Source organism: Trichoplax adhaerens, genomic scaffold (genome assembly GCF_000150275.1).
Source record: "Trichoplax adhaerens TRIADscaffold_5 genomic scaffold, whole genome shotgun sequence".
Classification (NCBI taxonomy): domain Eukaryota; kingdom Metazoa; phylum Placozoa; class Uniplacotomia; order Trichoplacea; family Trichoplacidae; genus Trichoplax; species Trichoplax adhaerens.
The window spans coordinates 4,348,633-4,367,821 of NW_002060947.1; the positions used below are offsets into that span (position 1 = coordinate 4,348,633).

The 19,189-nt window shown below is 33.1% G+C and overlaps 3 protein-coding genes across 3 annotated transcripts; 1 reads left to right on the forward strand and 2 right to left on the reverse strand.

Annotated features, from left to right (window-relative positions):
* Window positions 1-730: 730 nt before the first annotated feature.
* Window positions 731-4,628, reverse strand: TRIADDRAFT_26013 (uncharacterized protein; the record flags this gene model as incomplete). The annotated part of the gene is made up of 9 exons (XM_002112897.1): window positions 731-992; window positions 1,531-1,724; window positions 1,914-2,021; window positions 2,177-2,307; window positions 2,439-2,553; window positions 3,233-3,308; window positions 3,396-3,576; window positions 3,887-4,024; window positions 4,490-4,628. Coding segments are annotated over 9 exons (1,344 nt in total), but the record flags the coding sequence as incomplete, so codon positions are not given.
* A 4,002-nt stretch (window positions 4,629-8,630) lies between these two features.
* On the reverse strand, window positions 8,631-11,681 carry TRIADDRAFT_56567 (uncharacterized protein; the record flags this gene model as incomplete). Its single annotated transcript, XM_002112898.1, has 10 exons — window positions 8,631-8,654; window positions 8,732-8,839; window positions 8,917-9,047; window positions 9,149-9,260; window positions 9,412-9,487; window positions 9,632-9,745; window positions 9,864-9,910; window positions 10,043-10,176; window positions 10,301-10,906; window positions 11,585-11,681. 10 exons carry the CDS (start codon window positions 11,679-11,681, stop codon window positions 8,631-8,633), a joined length of 1,449 nt encoding a protein of 482 aa, XP_002112934.1.
* Window positions 11,682-17,286: 5,605 nt separating this feature from the next.
* TRIADDRAFT_56568 (uncharacterized protein) lies at window positions 17,287-18,880 on the forward strand (the record flags this gene model as incomplete). The annotated part of the gene is made up of 2 exons (XM_002112455.1): window positions 17,287-18,061; window positions 18,825-18,880. 2 exons carry the CDS (start codon window positions 17,287-17,289, stop codon window positions 18,878-18,880), a joined length of 831 nt encoding a protein of 276 aa, XP_002112491.1.
* Between the last annotated feature and the right edge of the window lie 309 nt (window positions 18,881-19,189).

Here is a 19,189-nt window from a genome sequence, read left to right on the forward strand (position 1 = left end):
TCATACAAAAATATTTATTTTTCTAGTAAAACTAGGGCAGAAAGTATAGAAATTATTTGTTCTCTTCGTTATGAAAAATATTAATTAGGAACCATAATAAATTACATTAAGGCAATATCTGTCTTGTATCATCTTATATAGATATTCCTAATAGCAGACGCATATCATAATTCAGGCATAGAATTGCCTTTCCAGTTTCTAAACAAAGTACCATACTTTCGCTCTTGCGGCGAGCATTACATCCGGTTATCCTAAACCTTGATATAGATCTAAACCAGAAATTTCAGTTAATACAATTAGTTATAATGTATCACACGATTTGCAATAAAATCAGTTTCATAAAAAGAGATATATTCATAATATGATATAATCGATGATGCAATACAGCTAAAGAAATAGCTCACTTACGGTATACGAATACATTTCACATATGTTAGAATTTTTAGAGAAATTCTTAATTCTTTTTTACTGCATGATAGTAGTATTAACGTGAGACTAAACTTCGTGAACACAGTTCATAGACTACACTTAGAATCCTGCACTGCTTCAGACGATACGTATGTTTTAAAAATTAACTCGAGTTCTTATCTTATTCAAACGCAAATCAGTCCGAGATACTACAGCTTAACAATGCATTTCAAATTTATGATGTAGTAATAATGTTATTACGTTGAAAGGTAACCTACCCATCCTATTATTTATTTTGCTATTTTATAACTATTGAAACCTTTCAATCAATTACCAGCATACAATAACATACTTTTCTGAATATAACCCACGACATCGAATTCTGAAGAATATTAATCTTGACTGACGATATCTTTCCCATTTTATTATTTTTAACGAAGATGTGATAAAAGTTTCCATGATTAAATTTTCCAATATTGACAAAATTTTCGGTTTTAATTTCTTTCCCGTCTTGTAACACTAGTACTTCGGCATTATTCAAAATATCACCTGGATGTTCACTATTGCCACTTAGGATACAAATACTAGAAGATAAAAAAGATACTATGCAGTTAGACGATATATTTGTCATAAAGATTAACATCATTACGCGCATTCAAACTGAAAAACAACGCACGAAGATGAATTAGACCTTAAAAGCAAATGTTGCAAGCAGCTTGTAATAAATACTGATGTAAGCACATAAAGGTCTGATAGCAACACTCATAAAGTAAGTATAGTAATATTAAAAGAAACATTTGAGAGTACTGTACTATATAGTACACGTATGTCTCACCAAAATACTAAAATTGCAGATACCTTTAAAATAAAGTCTGTAAAGAAAATTTTACCGAGTTAATTGCTTGTATAAATAATTTCACTCATACTTTTGTTTAACACATGTATGGCACAGATCAACAGCATAAGTGGCATCTGTTATGCACTTTATATAGTAACTATGGAGCATGTTTGGACTGAAACATGTTCAGTCGCCGCTTTTAAAAAAGTAATGACAGCTAGTGGTGGCAGGGATGTACTAAAAAGTCACCAGTAGCCTCTAATGGCAAGTGTTTGTTGCTTTACCTGCGTAACTCGACAGGCTTCAGCAATTGAATGTCTATGAAATCTCCTTTAATAGGTTTTATGCCCCAAAACATTCCTTTACCATTATAAGCAAATTCAATGGAATAACTTTGATGATGCTTTATGGTGGTTTTTATTTTAGCTGGAGGATTATTATGAGCCACAAACAGATTACCCATCCTAAATGATTTATCCTAGGCAAAATGAAATATTTTTAATCAAATAAGACAATAACCGAGAACTAATCACGTCAATAAAAGAAATCGTCTTCTCATTTAACAGTAAAGCTAAACTATCAACTCCACACACGTGCTAAATTACTAACGCTAGCGTCTTAGTAGTTAACAAATCCTTAATGAAAGCTGATATGTCGGAATCCTAACCTTCAATGGCTGAACTTTACCAGCTAGCGAGGAATGCTTTCCGACGTGTTGAAATAGTGAAGGTCGAAAACGTTTAGATAATTTCTGTTTCTGAAGAGAACAGTGTCGCTGGAAATTTATAAAGAAAATATTTTAGAAGTTCCATTTTAATAATACAAACTTAATCAATTCAAACTAGATAAAAATTCAAGACTAAATTGTTGCATGTATGAACGGGTAAAAATACTACATTCGAAATTATGCGAAGATCTGTTGACCAATACCATTGATTTATCTATTGAGCAAACTTTAGAATATAAAATATGATCTAGAAGCCAATCGCAAGGTTGGTCTTTATGAAACATTAACATGTAATTAACCATGTAAACTAAATTTTCAGTTCGGAACAATTTACCTATCAATACAAAAGATTATATATACATCAATTGTTAAGTACCATCAAAACATGTATCTAAAAAGAAAAACAACACAAAATTTGAAGAATAAATGCTACTCTATTCTTATAATAGAGTAGTTTGTATTTACCAATAAATCCTAATTGCGAAAAGAGCAAAACAAACCACTGTTGATTGCGTTGTTTCATAGCGAAATTCTTCATTTTAGAGATACAGTTAGGAGCAGAAATGACGTCATCTTCTAGCTAATTTGTAGCAGAAAGCGCGTTATTATAAACATCGAAAAACAACAATAATTGAGAAAAAATATGTATTTACAATTTATTCAACTTAGTAATATATTGTTAGCAAATAGGTATAAGTAGAGGGTACTAGCTGTAATCCATTTGATATCAAAATAGGTTCCTACTTTAATTATAAAAGTTAATAACCAGCTGTCACGGTGCGAACTACCGTGAAGAAATAGCTATCTAAATTTGGTTAATATAATATAGTGATATTATATTACAACTAGTTACTTACAATAGGAATTACTCTAATTATAAATGTGTTACAGTAAATTTAATGCTGTGCTGTAATGTGTACTGAAATGATTCTGTGAATGGACATATTGTAGTCCGACTGTGAAAAACTAGTTAGTAGATGTTCTCACCCAAGTATTTTTATAAGATGACTTGTGAATGTTAGCTGCTGTAGAAGGGTATATAAGCCCGTCAGATAGTTGAATAAAGCAGTTCTCAATTGTCTAGTTGAGTTTAACGTAGAATCAAAGGCGTCTAAATTCTTGTGAGTAGGGATACTGAATCCCGGAGACTATAGTAATTTAGAGATTTGTTTTACGTTATCCTTGTCACGAAGCTGGTTTGTGACACCAGCATTAGTCTGCCAAGGCAGTTGATGACGCTGATGAACACTTAGTTTTACCTGAACGTAGTAAACGCCCTTGTTCATAACGTACATCATAAGGTAAGCATAATCCAAATTTTGTTTAGTTCTCCATCTTAAGTTATACATCATAACATAATTTTTGTTAGAATATTTTTAATGATAGATGAAAAGAAGAGTTTAAAATTTTATTATTTGCTACCTAACACGTTGTATATTGTCTCCTAACGTCAACGGCAGATGAGTAAGATCTGGATAATAGTCAGCTGCAGGTGCAATCATTTCTAAAAGGCCTGATGCAATGTATTGGCTAAACCTTTGCAATAAATCATTAAGTAATGAACTTAATACAAATATGTAACACGCCGAGAAATGTAATATTGCTATAAAGATAAGAAATATTTTCTTACTTATCCGATAAGACTTTAGCGGTATCCTTGATAAATTTCATATTCGTCTATACAGTAGTTAAGGAGAAACAGACTTTCAATAATTCGTATATTATAATATAACGCTAAGGAACATTCCATACAGATATTTGTTGCTGTAATACCCGTATTCCAACATTAGTATATTGTAAGTAAATTTTAAAGTTACCTTTGTCTTTTAAATTGGTAAACTAGTACTCAAATTAATGAATTTATGATTGACCATGAAACAGATGAGTATTAAAAGGATATTAACTGTATATACTTACCTCGGCTATAAAAACTACTACAATAGTGATTTCCTTTTCTTCATCAGACATACTATTAAATAGGGATCCCAAGGTCTTAACCAAATAGCTTTCTTTGCTTCTTTTAACTGTTGGAATGCCAACCACTATCGTGGCTAAAAGCACAAATATATACAAAACTATTATGATGAAATCAAGTTATTTCATTGACCTATTTTGGAGTTGGTTTAGCGATAATCAGATTAGCAAGTCTTCTAGTAACTAATAAAGCTGCGTTTATAGTTTTATCCCATTTAAACTTATATTCGAAGAGGCTGAATATAAGTAGGACTACTAAAACTTTAGAGCTATCAAACAATTTATCCTCTATTGATATTAATACATTATATATTTTCAGTTTACATTATTCCTCATTCTTTCAAATAAAATATTTTTATCGTAAGGTACACCGAATAATACAAGTTTACAACTTGTTCTTTTCTGACGTACAAGCAATAAACAAAATAACTTGACGTCTCAATTTAAATTCATATCAGAGCACCGAACTTTCATTAGATTATTTATTGCCTTATTTAAAATATATTTTCCTGATTTTCGGTTAATAATAAATTTTTATTTACCTCCTAACTTATTCTTGCCAATTTTTAATGACGGTATTAGGGCTTGCGGTTTCTTCTTTAGATGAGGTAAATAGTTTTGAATTGATGGCGCATGAATTCGATTCGATAGTGACATATCAGCCGATTGTGCAGTTGTATTGCTCAATAGGTTATAATTATTACTGATAGGCAGAAATTTTTGCTGCTCACTAGCTAATCGATCCTTTAATTGCAAGACTTCATTCGATTTAATTAAAGAATTTAAGTCAGACTCTTGTAGTTGCGATTTTAATTTTTGAATTTCGTCTTCATACTTTCTGGCTGAACTACCTAGAATGATTACATGACATATATTTAAGTAATTCTAAATGCCTATCTACGTAAAGATATAAAATATGTATGCCACATAAATACAATTCTCATCATTTACAACCAGACTAGTTAACTGCCTAATGCTCTATATCAATATTAACTGTAAGTAATAATAATTAATCGTATAATAAGTAATTTTGATACCGCTACTAATATTGTGCGCTACATCTACTGTTATCTTAAGCATTGTATCGCCTACAAAGTAGTACAGTACAGCAAAGGCAAAATACTCTGATAATTATATAATTTAAGGACATTATACAGACATATAAGTTAATGTGATAAGATCACTAGGCTGTTTGAAGTCAAAAACTTCATGATGTTAGCATATACTACATTACCGAGAATAATTTAAATTCAACTTTCATGGCTATCAATTTATATACGCATATATATCTCTACAGTATTATTACGTAACACTATTTTCTCATAGCATGTCTAAGCAGCAATGAATTTTCAAAAATATAAATAGTACAAATTATTAATTGCTACTCAAATTGTATTTGAAGAGCAAGGGAAATGGAGAAGAAATGTCGATAAAGACGTAAAATAGTGATTGATAACGGAAATCATCTTGTTGGTCGATTTCAATTAACTATAGCAAGCATCAATTACTAGTTAATGTTCTATTTGGTGTCCTATTTTTAACGGTAGTAAAGGAATACAATAATTTCATTCAATTACGATGCGTTAGTATGGAGACACGAAGAGCGATTGACAAAGGGGCTCGCGTTGATACGTCGATGGTCGAGTTTAATTAACTGTAGTATGCCAAAATTACTACTCATGTTATATTTGGCATTATGTACTTCAATAATAGTAGAGGGAAAAAATTTCTTAACTTAATGTACAATTCATTGTATAGTACTATCGCTGCTACAATTACAACGTGTTAGCATGGACAAGAAATAGCGATTGATCAAGGGGCTCAAGTTGATGGTCAATTTTAATTAACTTTAGTATGTCAAAATATTATTAATGTTATATTTGGTATCATTTACTTTAATAATAGCAAAGGCATGAAATCTCTTAATTTAATGTATAATTGTACAGGACTGTCGATATTGCAATTATAATACGTTAGCATGGATAAGAAACAGTGATTGATGAAGGGGATCATGTTGACACGTTGATAGTCGATTTCAGTTGACTGTAGTATGCAACAATTGCTACTAATTGATATTATTTTATGGTATTGAGGATTATCCTGCAACAGTATTAGAATAAGCATCAAACCTTTTCATTCCATGTACAATTACAGTACTGTATGATCGGAAGCTGCAATTAATTACTACAAGGCGATAACATTAATCAAAATACTCGACCTTGTCGGAATATAGCGATCCATAAACAACAAATAATTATCACGAGTAGTATCAACATCGACGAATGCGCTCGCCTAAGCATGTTTTGTAATGGAAGATTTATCCTGCCAGAATGTGCTGTCTCTAGTGCATGTAAAAATTGATCCCAATGAGATTGTCCACCAATGCAAGCGTTAGTATTTCACCTTGGCTGCCAGTGTACCGGTAGTACCATGTAAGGAGTAGCATTGACCAATGACAAGGCCAACAATTTTTCTCCGTTTAAGAATATTATTATTTTAAATCATTCCAGTCAGAAATAGTTCATTCGACAGCTGAAATTGCTTGTATAATAATCCTTTTAACAAATTAAATTAATGATGTGTAAGCGCTTGAGAACTCTTTGAAAGTTAATCAAACTTGTTATTATTGATGCACTCAATCAAAGATAGACTTGGACACTATGACGTCGATTTAGGCATAAAGAATCAATCATGAATGAATACGTTAATGTGGACCATTAACTGAATTCCAGTTGGATCTTTTGGATAATAAAGTCGTTAGTAAGACAGAGTGATTTATAATTCCGTCATTGGAGCTTTTATTAAGTTGAAAATTGAAAGGATATGAGCGGCCATTCCCCGAGAAGACCAGAAGAACGGACCAGCCGCAAGTAGAAGTTTGCTTCCTTGACGGGACAGGCATACTTTTGATCGAGTAGCCCTGACACCCTGTCCGTCTGAATTTCATCGAATTGGCTTCCACTCAGTTAAAACCTGATACAGTACTGAATAAGTTAGCACTGTAGTGTACAGTATATAGTACTGTACACTACAGTAAGTATGGAGGGGCTGAGCCAGGGCCCGCTGAGGTCCTGCAAAAGACTACGAAAGAGAATCGAGAGTTGTTCCTGATTTTCAATTCGAGATACTTTTCAAAGTATTGAAATACTTTGAACGATGTTTTGCTTGTACCTTGTCAGACTAGTTAACAGCAGTCTGTGTTAATATTAAGAAATTGCAACTCGTCCGTTGTGCTGATACAGTTCGCCAGTTCACTGCCAACGGACCAGCTGCGTGCTCATACTTACAGTAGTCTGAAATCGAATCTTCGATATGACTGCCCACTTCTGCACAACAAGTTCCACCGCGGTTAGAAGTTACAACTGTACATATACTGAGTGTTAGTAAGAGCGAGAGAGAGAGAAAGTACAGTGGAAAAAATCTACCGGTTTTACTTGAGTAGTTCCTGGTAGAGTAATGTCCCGTACTAAACTCGACGATGGACTGATCACTCTTAAGGTGAACAGACACTTTCGGCCTCATCTCATCAAAATATTCGGACAAACACTTGGTTGTGATAGGGACTTAAGTATGCAGATGGTCCATTCTGAATTGACTGATTTTGTTCTAAATTAAGTAATATTACATTGAATCTTACTATCTGTTACTAAAGTTCTACTTAGAAACAGTTCTATAAGATCGTAAATGTTATTTAAATTAGTACTATTGATGTAGAAAACAGATATGGAAGATTCATACTACAGTAATTAGCGATTTTTCGACATTAATGCCATCATTTGGTTAGGAACTCCGTCTGTCTGAGGGAGGTGATCAGTCCAGGTCTCCTTCTAACTGTATGATACACTGCATAAACCTCTCTTCTTTCAATTGACTGATCAACTTTAGTCATTCAGTTTATATATTAAGAGGTGATTACGTAGTTCAGCTACGTAATAGCTTTATATCATCGCAACATCAACTTCATAGCCTTTAGCTTGGGTATTAAGACAAATATGTATATTTCAATCCTTTCCAAAAATTTGGAATCATTATCTTTAGTTGCATATTAAACCAATTTACTTTCCGACTACACCAGGTAGTATTGAGGCTCTTGGATAGTAAACTACTTAGCCCCAATTACAGCATTATTCATTAATCATCTAAATTCTGACTGATATGTATCTATCTGCATTAGCAATAATACTGTATGCTCTGATATTAGTGATTTTTACCGCCCATTACAAATAATATAAATGATACCTTCTGCAGTTGTAATAATTGTAATCGTAATAGAACCTAACCGTTTCTTATCTAAAGTACGATTTCGGACATTGCATTAGCACTACAGGAAACAATGGTTCATCAACAGTCCCACTGTAAATAGCATATCACAAGCTTAAAAATCATTTAACATCTGTCATTAGAGAATTTTTAAATATAATACAAAACATATTTAGTTCATCTACAACTAGAATGAAATACAGTATTTCATCTAAAACGCAGAATCCTCAAGTTGACCGGGCTCCGATGTAACAATATACTAAAGATGTACAAGTTGCTACTAGTAACAAAAGAATCGCAATTTAATAGCAATAAATAGACATCATCAAATAAAAACTAAAATTTTATATCCATAACATAGATATCGCTAAAAAAAGATATACATTGACTTCAGTTGCTTCAAAACCTCTGTTATATGACGCTCTATTTTGGTCTAAATGAGTTATCCTAAATTATAATAGAAAACAGGAAATTAATTCGTCAATTATTTAGTCACAGCTCTCCCAACTATGAACTAAGCTCACCTTCAATGTTTGCTTTTTCCCAGCTAATGACGAGTTCACACCCATGTGCTGGAAGAGTGAAGGTTTATATTGTCTTGTAATACCTTTTTTAGACCTATTACATTGTGCCTAATGATCAGGGACATAAACAAAATCAAAAAATGATACAAATTGAAATAATCAACGGTTCAAATAGTTTAGCTTACTGTAGAGACTCCAACCGAACAAACTTTAGATTCCAAAACATTTTCAATTATCCAGTCACACGGATGATCAACATGGAACATTATGAGGAAATCAATCATATAACCTAATTCTGATGTTTTAAACAGTCTTCCTACAATTGATTAACACAAAATACTTTTTTAATTCAGAAGTATAAAACTAATACCAACATCAATGGATAATTGATAATGCATTTGAAGTATAGATTTTTACCTATAAATCCTAATTCGGAGTAATAAATGACAAACCAATTACCAGATTGACTATCGGCATAAGAGATAATAGACGAAACAAATCCTTTTGCGGCAATTACATCATCTTCTAACTGCAGCAAAATGCGCAATCATAATTATATTTATAAATATCAGTCTTAAGTTTGCATTTGCATGACTATTGCTTGCAAGTATACTGTACTATGGGTACGCTACTATGTGTCCTATTTAGGCAGTACATAATGTAAGGCACCAACTGCAAACCTGTAAATAATATTTTCCTCTCTTCGTTGAATACATCATTATCCAAGCATAATCTAGATTCTGCTTTGTTCGCCACCTTGGAAACAACCATAAAACAACATTAGGCAAAAGCATAATTGAAATTTAAACATACTTTTTGTTCAGATATGGGTGAATTATCTATTGAAAGTCAAATTAGAACTGCTGTTGTCACTTTATGTTGCAATATTAAATGACTAACTTCACTCGGGGAAGTGGATCACCATAGGTTCTAGGCAAGTTCGTCATGTCTGGATAGTAAGCAGGAGAGGGAGATACAATTTCGATAAGTCCTGATTCAAGATCTGCCAAATACCTAAATTGAAATAAAAAATGAACATTCGTAAATAGTGTCTTATCCAGATAAATAGCATCCACGAAGTAGCTAATAAGTATATTAAATATAATTGCAACATATACGTAGCTCAACGTACTTATTAGAAATATCCGCCTTAATTGAAGCTATATATTCCGGATTTTTCTAAAATTAATTGAATGATATTCACAACTGCAGTATTAGTGTTTACTGGCACACACATAAATGGATACTTATCATCCATACAGGAGTTATTTTAAGAAACGAATCTACAATCGTAAAGACGACAATAGTAACCTCAGCAACAAAGATTACAATTAACGTTTTCGATTTTTCATCCGTGTTCATCTGAGTAAGTAGTGATCCCAAAGTTTGCATTAGATAATTCGCATTTGATCTCTTTACTGTCGGGATTCCAATTACTAAAGTCACTACAAAGAATGCAATGAACATAACCGAAGCACATTAAATGTGTTTAAAGTAAATATCTATGTTCCAATAAAATTTTAACTTTAGCCTTATAAAAGATCAATCAAATCCGACACTTGAGTTTACCTCCAGTTCTTCCTTTACTCTCTTTAGCAGCAGGCTTTAAAGCATCTGGATTGTTAGCTAGATGAGGTAAAAATTTATCTATGGATGGTAAAGATAAGTCGGCCGAGATAAGATCCGTCTTCTCTCTATTTTCCATAGTGTTTCCATTACTGACATCAGTGTTCACGGTTTTTACGTCTTCCTTTTTAGACTGAATTTTCTTATTTTCTTCGCTTATAACAGAAATATTCTGTTGTTGTTTCAATATTGTCTCTTTAGCTTCAACTAGGTCTTCTTTCAGATGGACAACTTCCTCTTTATACCCATTAATTAATTTTTTAATGGCTAATTCAGCAGAATTATTTAGTTTGGGCTTATCATTCTTTAAATTCTCCAAGTGTAGCTCAGCAATAGCGTGCTGTTGTTTATCGATCTTTTTATGCGACTGACTAAGTTCTTGTTTCAGGGAATTGATATTTTGCTCATAGCTTGCGACTAATTGCTTTATATTCTTACCACCACTTTTTATACCAGAGCTAGTTAGGTTACTATTCTTGGCAGTTTCCTCGATATAATGAATTTTATCTTTCAGGCGATCGATTTCAATTCGTAATCTGTTTGGCTTAGCTAAATTGAATATTTGCATTTAATAGATGTTCAATAGGAGTTCATTGATACGCATACTCTACCAACATACGAATACCTTATATGTAATATTATCCAAATAAGTATCGTAATTTACATAAACACACAAGTTGTAACACATAAATAATAATGTATCTACGATATTGTATCATTCGCAACACCGTCAGTAAATCACATGCCACTGCATATATATGAAACAGTCCTTAGTATATTCTAGATTGTAAGGATTACAAAATTAATTTAATTATTTGATAATTGGCAATAGTAAAATCAAAAGCAGATAGCGCCGCCATCTAACCTAATACTGAAGCTTAGGCCCAGCCTTTCTGTACATGAGCATAAATTTATAAATCTTTAATCGATTTATGGTTTTTCTCTTAACCCTTAAAGACACGTTTCGTACAGAGTACAACTGCACAAGTACGGCACCGTTCTTTAATTAGGGAATGAATTCTAGCTAGAGTATTACACTATCTGTTCTACAGGGCGTAATAGCTACTGTATAATGGCGATGACATTTTGATACAATCTTTCAACATGATAGTACATTTGGTAAAAACTTAAGCATACGCGCATACAGTACGTAATGATGTAACATCGTCAACTGATTTTGAAGATTACAATTTTTCGTCATTGAGTTCATGTACAATCAATTCTTACCTTGGCTATAAAAATAATAGGTAATGTAAGCGGCGGTGCTTAAAGTCATCAAGATTACAGCTAATCGCAACGATTCCCTTCTTGATAATCCTGGCATTTTGTTTGCAGCCTAGGTTTAAGCTCAACCACAGGTAAAGGGAGAGCTAGTAGAAAAGTTATGAAAATTTAATTAATAAAGAATTAACAAATATACTGTAGCATTTGCCAATGCATACTTGTAGCGATTCCATTTTAATATCAGCAGATACAATCAACTACTGAAAATAAGACCTCAACAACTGAAAAAGGTAGGCGTTCATTTACAAATAATGCTTTATTATGTACTGTATATACGCGTACATAGGTGAATATTCATTTAGTATGTTGCAATGTACTGTAAGCGGACTTGACTGTGATCAAGTGATGCTCTTGATCAGCATGTCATTCGTTATATTAGTACAGGCGCTAAAATACTAGATATGGGTAAATCATAGTAAGTAGCGTCGATACAACAGCTTGCAGTAACTTGCAGTGCCAAACTACTGAAACTGGAAGGAAAATTTTTCGGTTACGGCACATAAATAAACCATATATAATGACGTACGTAAAAAATGGAGAAAAAATTTAGTCAAGATTGTGCTCTCTACTCGAATGCGAATATGCGAACGAATATGCGTATATAACACACCGTTAGTGTCGGACAAGGGTGATATCTGTTCCTATAAAGTTATATGCAGATCTACAGCTGTATTAGCCTCGGTCGTAAGCATTTGCAGTTCCATCATACGATTGACGCTGAAATAATTCTGCAAATGACATTTTAAGGAGAACGTATACTGTGGTGAAATAAAATAAAATGAACAATAGAGGAATCTCAACATCGAGGCTTATTTAATCCACGTGTAACCATGACATTGTGTCAATTCTACGGTATAATATCCTAATTTTATAGTACTGTATCATAATGACATGGAAAATAGAATGATAGCGATTACTAAAGCGCATACTAACTGTTCTAATCCTAGACTAAATTACAACAATTATTCATCGAGGTGAGACAACGACAGCATACGATCCTTTCGTATCGAAGAATGGAACAATCGATAATAATCACCAATATCGCAGATGGTAGTTGTATTTATTACGAGAATAATAGCACAAATCTTGCAACGCGTGAATACTGAATAGTGTCATTTCCTACATTGAAATAGCAGCATAGCAACCTACGAATCAAAAAATTCTTTACAAATGTAGCCTATTTAAATTGGAGCGTCCATCATAATCTTGCCAAGAAAAATACTATTACTGTGGCTTTTATTGGGTGTGTGTTGATATGGGCTACAGTACTCGAAACAACGGAAACAACCAAAAGATGATCACTACAAGAACGACAGTACCGCTAGATTGCAGTATACTCGTAAAATAATTACATACAAGTATAATGATGAATCAGTCAGTGCCTGCATGACGATAATAGCTCAGTCATCAGAAAATGATTCAATCCTATTTCCTTAGCTAGCTACAACAATGTTAAGGATCAGGTATATCTGACAGAAATTCAGCTCAGCAATGAACATCGAATCCCTATTTGTAACTGTAACACCCGTAAAGACGTGTACAACTGCTAAAGATTCGAACTGATGATCTCCATAACTTGATATAAACGTAGAGTGAAAGATTACTACAGTAGTACTTTTGTACAATGAGCGTAGCCCTTTACCATTACTAACCAACTAGATGCTCGATCAAGACTACAATTACTGTATTCATTCATTAATATTATAAACTGCAAATTGGGCGATCATGCGTTATAATGGTCAACAGATCGAGTCAATTAACTTCAACTACCTACGGATATGAAGATATGCGTTCTGTATATCATTTTCTAGGATTTGAGTGCAGTACAACTCGAATAGAATGCTCGAATTGGACGTAAAAAGACACCTGCTACACTTTTAGCCTCTGACAATGGCGAACAGCCAACAATTGACATCATTGATAGTTAATTACGCGTATTTGAACAAGCTTCTAGCGATAAAATTGAAATATGAGTATATATATGCGCGATATTATTCATCAAGCCAAAGGTAGTACAATCATTTTTGAATAAAGTGATCAAAGTGAGATTACCACAGTAGAGAAAGACCATTAGGGTAGCATTCTTAACTGGGTTCGATTGTAATGGGAGAATTGCAGGGCAATATTACAAAAAAATTTAACGTTACTGTTCTGCAAGTGCGAATTATACTGTAGTCCATCATGCATCGTTTCCGTTATATGAACAACTTGATGGAATGTTGGCTAACACTACGATCGACGATTAGACGCGTACCACTGCATATTGCAGTATTCTCGATCAATTACAGTACTTGATCGTTCCTATAGATCGATACAACCACGCTCAATGTAAGAATAACAACATCTGCTAATGGCTTTACCTCTACAGCTGCAACTATTCCTCCTCTCAGATTGTCCACGCTCGCAAATCCCTAGCGATACTGTATGGGAAATTCAAAAGTTTTTTGCTAGCCCCCCCAAACTTGGATGGAATATTTTGCGGCCCCTCCTTTTCTTTCCAGTTTGTGCTGTACTGTACAGTACCACAGACTTCTGACTCAACGTTACAGTGTACAGTACAATGTACTGTGCTGAACAGCACGCTAGATTCTATTGGAGTCAACGTCTATAGTACTGTACTGTACATTGTATTGGTATCCAACCCTTACCCTAACCCTTACAAATTCATGTACGGTACTGTAACATCTGTACTGTAATATTAGGACCATTCAAAGCGTTGACGATTCTAGTTTGAAAACTTGGGTGCAACTGAGCTTTAAAAAAAACTTGGGTGCAACTGAGCTTTAAAAAAAAGGTGCAACTGAGCTTTAAAAAAAGGTGCAACTGAGCTTTAAAAAAAGTTGCAACTGAGCTTTAAAAAAAAGGTGCAACTGAGCCTTAAAAAAAAGGTGCAACTGAGCCTTAAAAAAAGGTGCAACTGAGCTTTAAAAAAAGGTGCAACTGAGCTTTAAAAAAAAGGTGCAACTGAGCCTTAAAAAAAGGTGCAACTGAGCTTTAAAGAAAAGTGCAACTGAGCTTTAAAAAAAGGTGCAACTGAGCTTTAATAAAAAGGTGCAACTGAGCTTTAAAGAAAAGTTGCAACTGAGCTTTAAAGAAAAGTTGCAACTGAGCTTTAAAAAAAGGTGCAACTGAGCTTTAAAAAAAGGTGCAACTGAGCTTTAAAAAAAAGGTGCAACTGAGCCTTAAAAAAAAGGTGCAACTGAGCTTTAAAGAAAAGTTGCAACTGAGCCTTAAAAAAAGGTGCAACTGAGCTTTAAAAAAAGGTGCAACTGAGCTTTAAAAAAAAGGTGCAACTGAGCCTTAAAAAAAGGTGCAACTGAGCCTTAAAAAAAGGTGCAACTGAGCTTTAAAAAAAAGGTGCAACTGAGCTTTAAAAAAAAGGTGCAACTGAGCTTTAAAAAAAGGTGCAACTGAGCTTTAAAAAAAAGGTGCAATTGAGCCTTAAAAAAAAGGTGCAACTGAGCTTTAAAAAAAAGGTGCAACTGAGCTTTAAAGAAAAGTTGCAACTTGCACCTTTTTACCCTTCCTAGCTGCATAGACTACTAGAAGAAGACCATCTACTGTAGTCCGTGCAACGGGTGTGAGAATGGGTAGTAGAACTTCTTTTTTAATATACTGTACGATAGTATTAATTGATTAATTGATTGATTGATGATGATTGATATTGTTAGTGTACAATACAGTGTACTCTTGTGCAAGACGACGGCTGTTCGACATAGAACAGGTTAATAGAACTTCCAATTTAGATTATCAATGAAGATGTGTAGTTTGGTGTTGTATTTGGCCTACGGTTCAACTTGCCTAACTGTTAATCACATTACCTACACTAATGAAGTTACTACCCATAGTTAATTGAATAAATTGAACAGTAAATGTACTCTACGGTAGCAACATGCTATTCAACGACTAGATGGATTAAATAGTTACTACCCATAGTTAATTGGATAAATTGAACAGTAAATGTACTCTACTGTAGCAACATGCTATTCAGCGACTAAGTAGATGGATTAAATAAATTTTACAATGAATGAGCAAATTTACAGTCTGACTAATGGAGGTAACTCGCGTGCTCCAGGTAAAAATGGAAGCACTGTGGTCCATGTCCGATAGAGATAGTACAGTCATAGATCTCTAGATTGCAAATGCTATACATGGTGTACCATGGTACAGTAAACGAGTATGGAGACAAAAAAAAAAAACACGTATCGATGGTATCCTGTTGGTACTGTAATAAATACAATTAGAATTAATAAAACATCTTGCGAACACACTTGACCGTTGCAATATAAATAAGGTCCAAATCGTGCAAATCGCAGCCAAGCGGCTATCGGTCAAGTCCACTAATACTTAATGATTAAGTAGTTGCAGATGCTACCTATCTACTTTATGATTTGTAAATATCTCTTCTATAAGAAACATAAATGAAGTTCTCTACTAAGGACAACGACTGCACTGTACAAACGCCATCGAGAGATTCATATCCAATGTCCAGTTATCAACTCATTGCTGATTGCTATAAACTAAACACATGGTGTAGTCTACAATGCTTTCTCTCTAAAACGATCAAGTACCATCATCAGTCGAATTTAGCAAGCTATCTTTAAAGAACTATACAACATGTATTGGCAACACGACAATACCTGCGTACCTTATTATGCTGAATTATTGTAAAGGTCATGTACTAGTCCTTCTTATAACCCCGTTATGTTACTGACGAATAGCGCCTTTTACAATTATAAACGTCAGTATTAACAATCTCTAACATACGAGTTATAGTAGTCAGTTCTAAATCAATTTGTACATAAATTCAGTCCAAATTACTAAAATATCATCTTTGTTACCTAAAAAGATCTCTACGCATTTAAAAAATTTTTAACCCAAATTTCTTTTTATATACTGTAATTTCTAGTTTTTATTGCACGCTTAATTAAATTAATCAATGCGTAAGTATATTATCAACCCTAATAAACCATAATTGCAAGCTTTTGCTAAGCATATTATTATTAATTATCGTCAACGATTTGGAAATTATCTACGAATCAATATTTGCTAGTAAAATTATTTCATTAATCGATAATACCAGTTAATGATTATTATAAATTAAGCAACAAAAGATATTACACGATATGGTAAGACACCTTACATTTGCTAATTTCATTACTACAGTTATCAATAGTGACTAAGGCCTTAATTAATTAATTTATGTGTTTTTTAGTAATTATAATTCCTAGAACAATTATCATTACTGTAAATAGCTATAAATAAATATTATCACGCCACTGCGGCCGTCTCTTGTAGTCATCGACGTCACTACAATAATGATGAAATTAAATTAAATTATTAACTATTGCATAGGCTGTATTGGCACTATTACTAACTAATCAAGTCAATACTTGGATACAGAAATAGGCGTTTTAGCCCAGGAAAATTATTTGTTATAGAGTAATAAAATCAATACAATATATCAAATTTTATATTAGCGCCAGCAATCCAATTACCCAAAAGCAAATTCGCAGTTCTAACTTCGTATTACATTATTCAGCGTTAAATGTTGATACACCAGCAATTTTAACTCAGTTATACTGTAGATTCTACATACGTACTTAGTAGCCGTTATAATTAACAAAGTGATAGAGCCACGCAATATGGCGAATCAAACTGGAAATTTTACTATAAAACAAACTTACAGTGGGGAAATTTATGTTTACGCTATCATCAGCGCTATTACTTTTCTTACCAATACTATCATGTTCTGCTTTATTGTCTTTGAGCGTAAAATGCATATCAAGTCTAATTGGATTTTGGCTAGTATGTTTTGCACTGGTATTATTTACGCTTTGGCTTATTTATTGCCCCGTTGGGTTATGTTTGTGCCGTGGGATCTACTTGATAGCTACGCTTGCCAAATTTTGCCTTTGTTAGGCTCTGCTTTAATTATAAATTTTAACTTGCATTTGGTATTAGTTAGCTTAGATCGTTACTGCTGTATTTTATTTCCCTTTCAATATAATATGCCTCAAGCTTCAGTCATTACTCGATGGGCAATTTTTGCTGTATGGTTAATCAGCTTCGCCTCGGCTTCCATACCACTGTTCACATTTTTAGTTCCAATACCTGGCATGTGCATCATTCAGCTTAATAGCCGCTCTTTTCATATTTATACCCTCAGTGCTTATATTGCACTTTTTTACGTGCCGATATTTATTTTAGGACTTGCTCACTCTAGAATCCTTTGGATTGTTAGTATTCATACCAAGCGCCGCCATGAAATTTTTGCAGTCAATAACTCTATTCCCGCATCTGTTTTACGGCGCAATCTGCGTGCTATTGCTTACATGGCGATTTTAATTGGACTCTTTTTGATATTTTGGCTACCATCTATGATCTACTATGCTATCCTCTTCCCAACAATACATTTAGGTATAAGCATAAAGCATGTTAGTATAGGAAACATATTGCGCTATATTTCTTTATCTTATCCAGCAATCAATCCAATTCTTCATGCATATTTTACTCCATGTATACGATCGGAGATCTCTAGAAAATTAGCAAGAGCAACTTGCAAAACTGAACACAAACGCAATGTATTTATCTGACTAGAATACTCCGAAAAATAATGTTGTATAGGTAGAACAGCTACCGTACTATTATAAATTAATCTACCATAGTACACTAGTTGTATTAGCTACCAGCGTCGAATATTTATACACCATTATAGTTACATACTAAATTGCAAAACCCCTTGATGCAAATATATGACAAATATCAACTCACTTCACTTCTTAGATTCCTTTGTTCCGAATAATCATCTATTAAAATGGCATTAAACTTAATTTTGCTTCACGATGAAAAGCAATTCCACGTCAATCATTATTCGATTATATTCAAGATATTTAAAGTGGTCAAACTATATGAAGCGAGCATATTTCTTAAAGAATGCATACTATCTTATTATGAGAATATGCTACAAGATCGAATAAGAATTTCTTTAAAATTCTCCGAATCTCAATTGAATCAAAGTCATCATTCCCGATATACTGTACCTATTAAATAGTTTAAAATTCAGGACCTTTTAAGGGCTTGCATTAAAATTTAAGTTAATATTTAATAACTATGGTTAAAAATTCCAAAATAATTCTATCATACCTGGTTTAAACTAATAATAAAATTTTGTTGATTTTAGATAATAAAAATATGGTCCTATCTTTAGATAAAGTCTCGATTAAAATAATTCATTAATCTTACCTAAAGATTAGTAAGTTTCAAGTATTCAGTTAATTATTGATTAGTACTTTATAAGCACGATTCAGTTCATGAATAAAGGTAAATTCGAATCGAAATTGAACCGTGAACAGTCTACTATCCGCCTGTAGAAATGCTTATGCTTATACATTTGTTTTAGAATCTGATCTTGTGGATTTACATTTAAAAAGTTTCCTTCTAATTTAAACTATATCATCATTAGAATTGTTTATAAATCTTAATGCTTGTCGACAATAAAACTATAATATTAAATTATGTATTCAGAATTCTCCGTTCGATGATTAT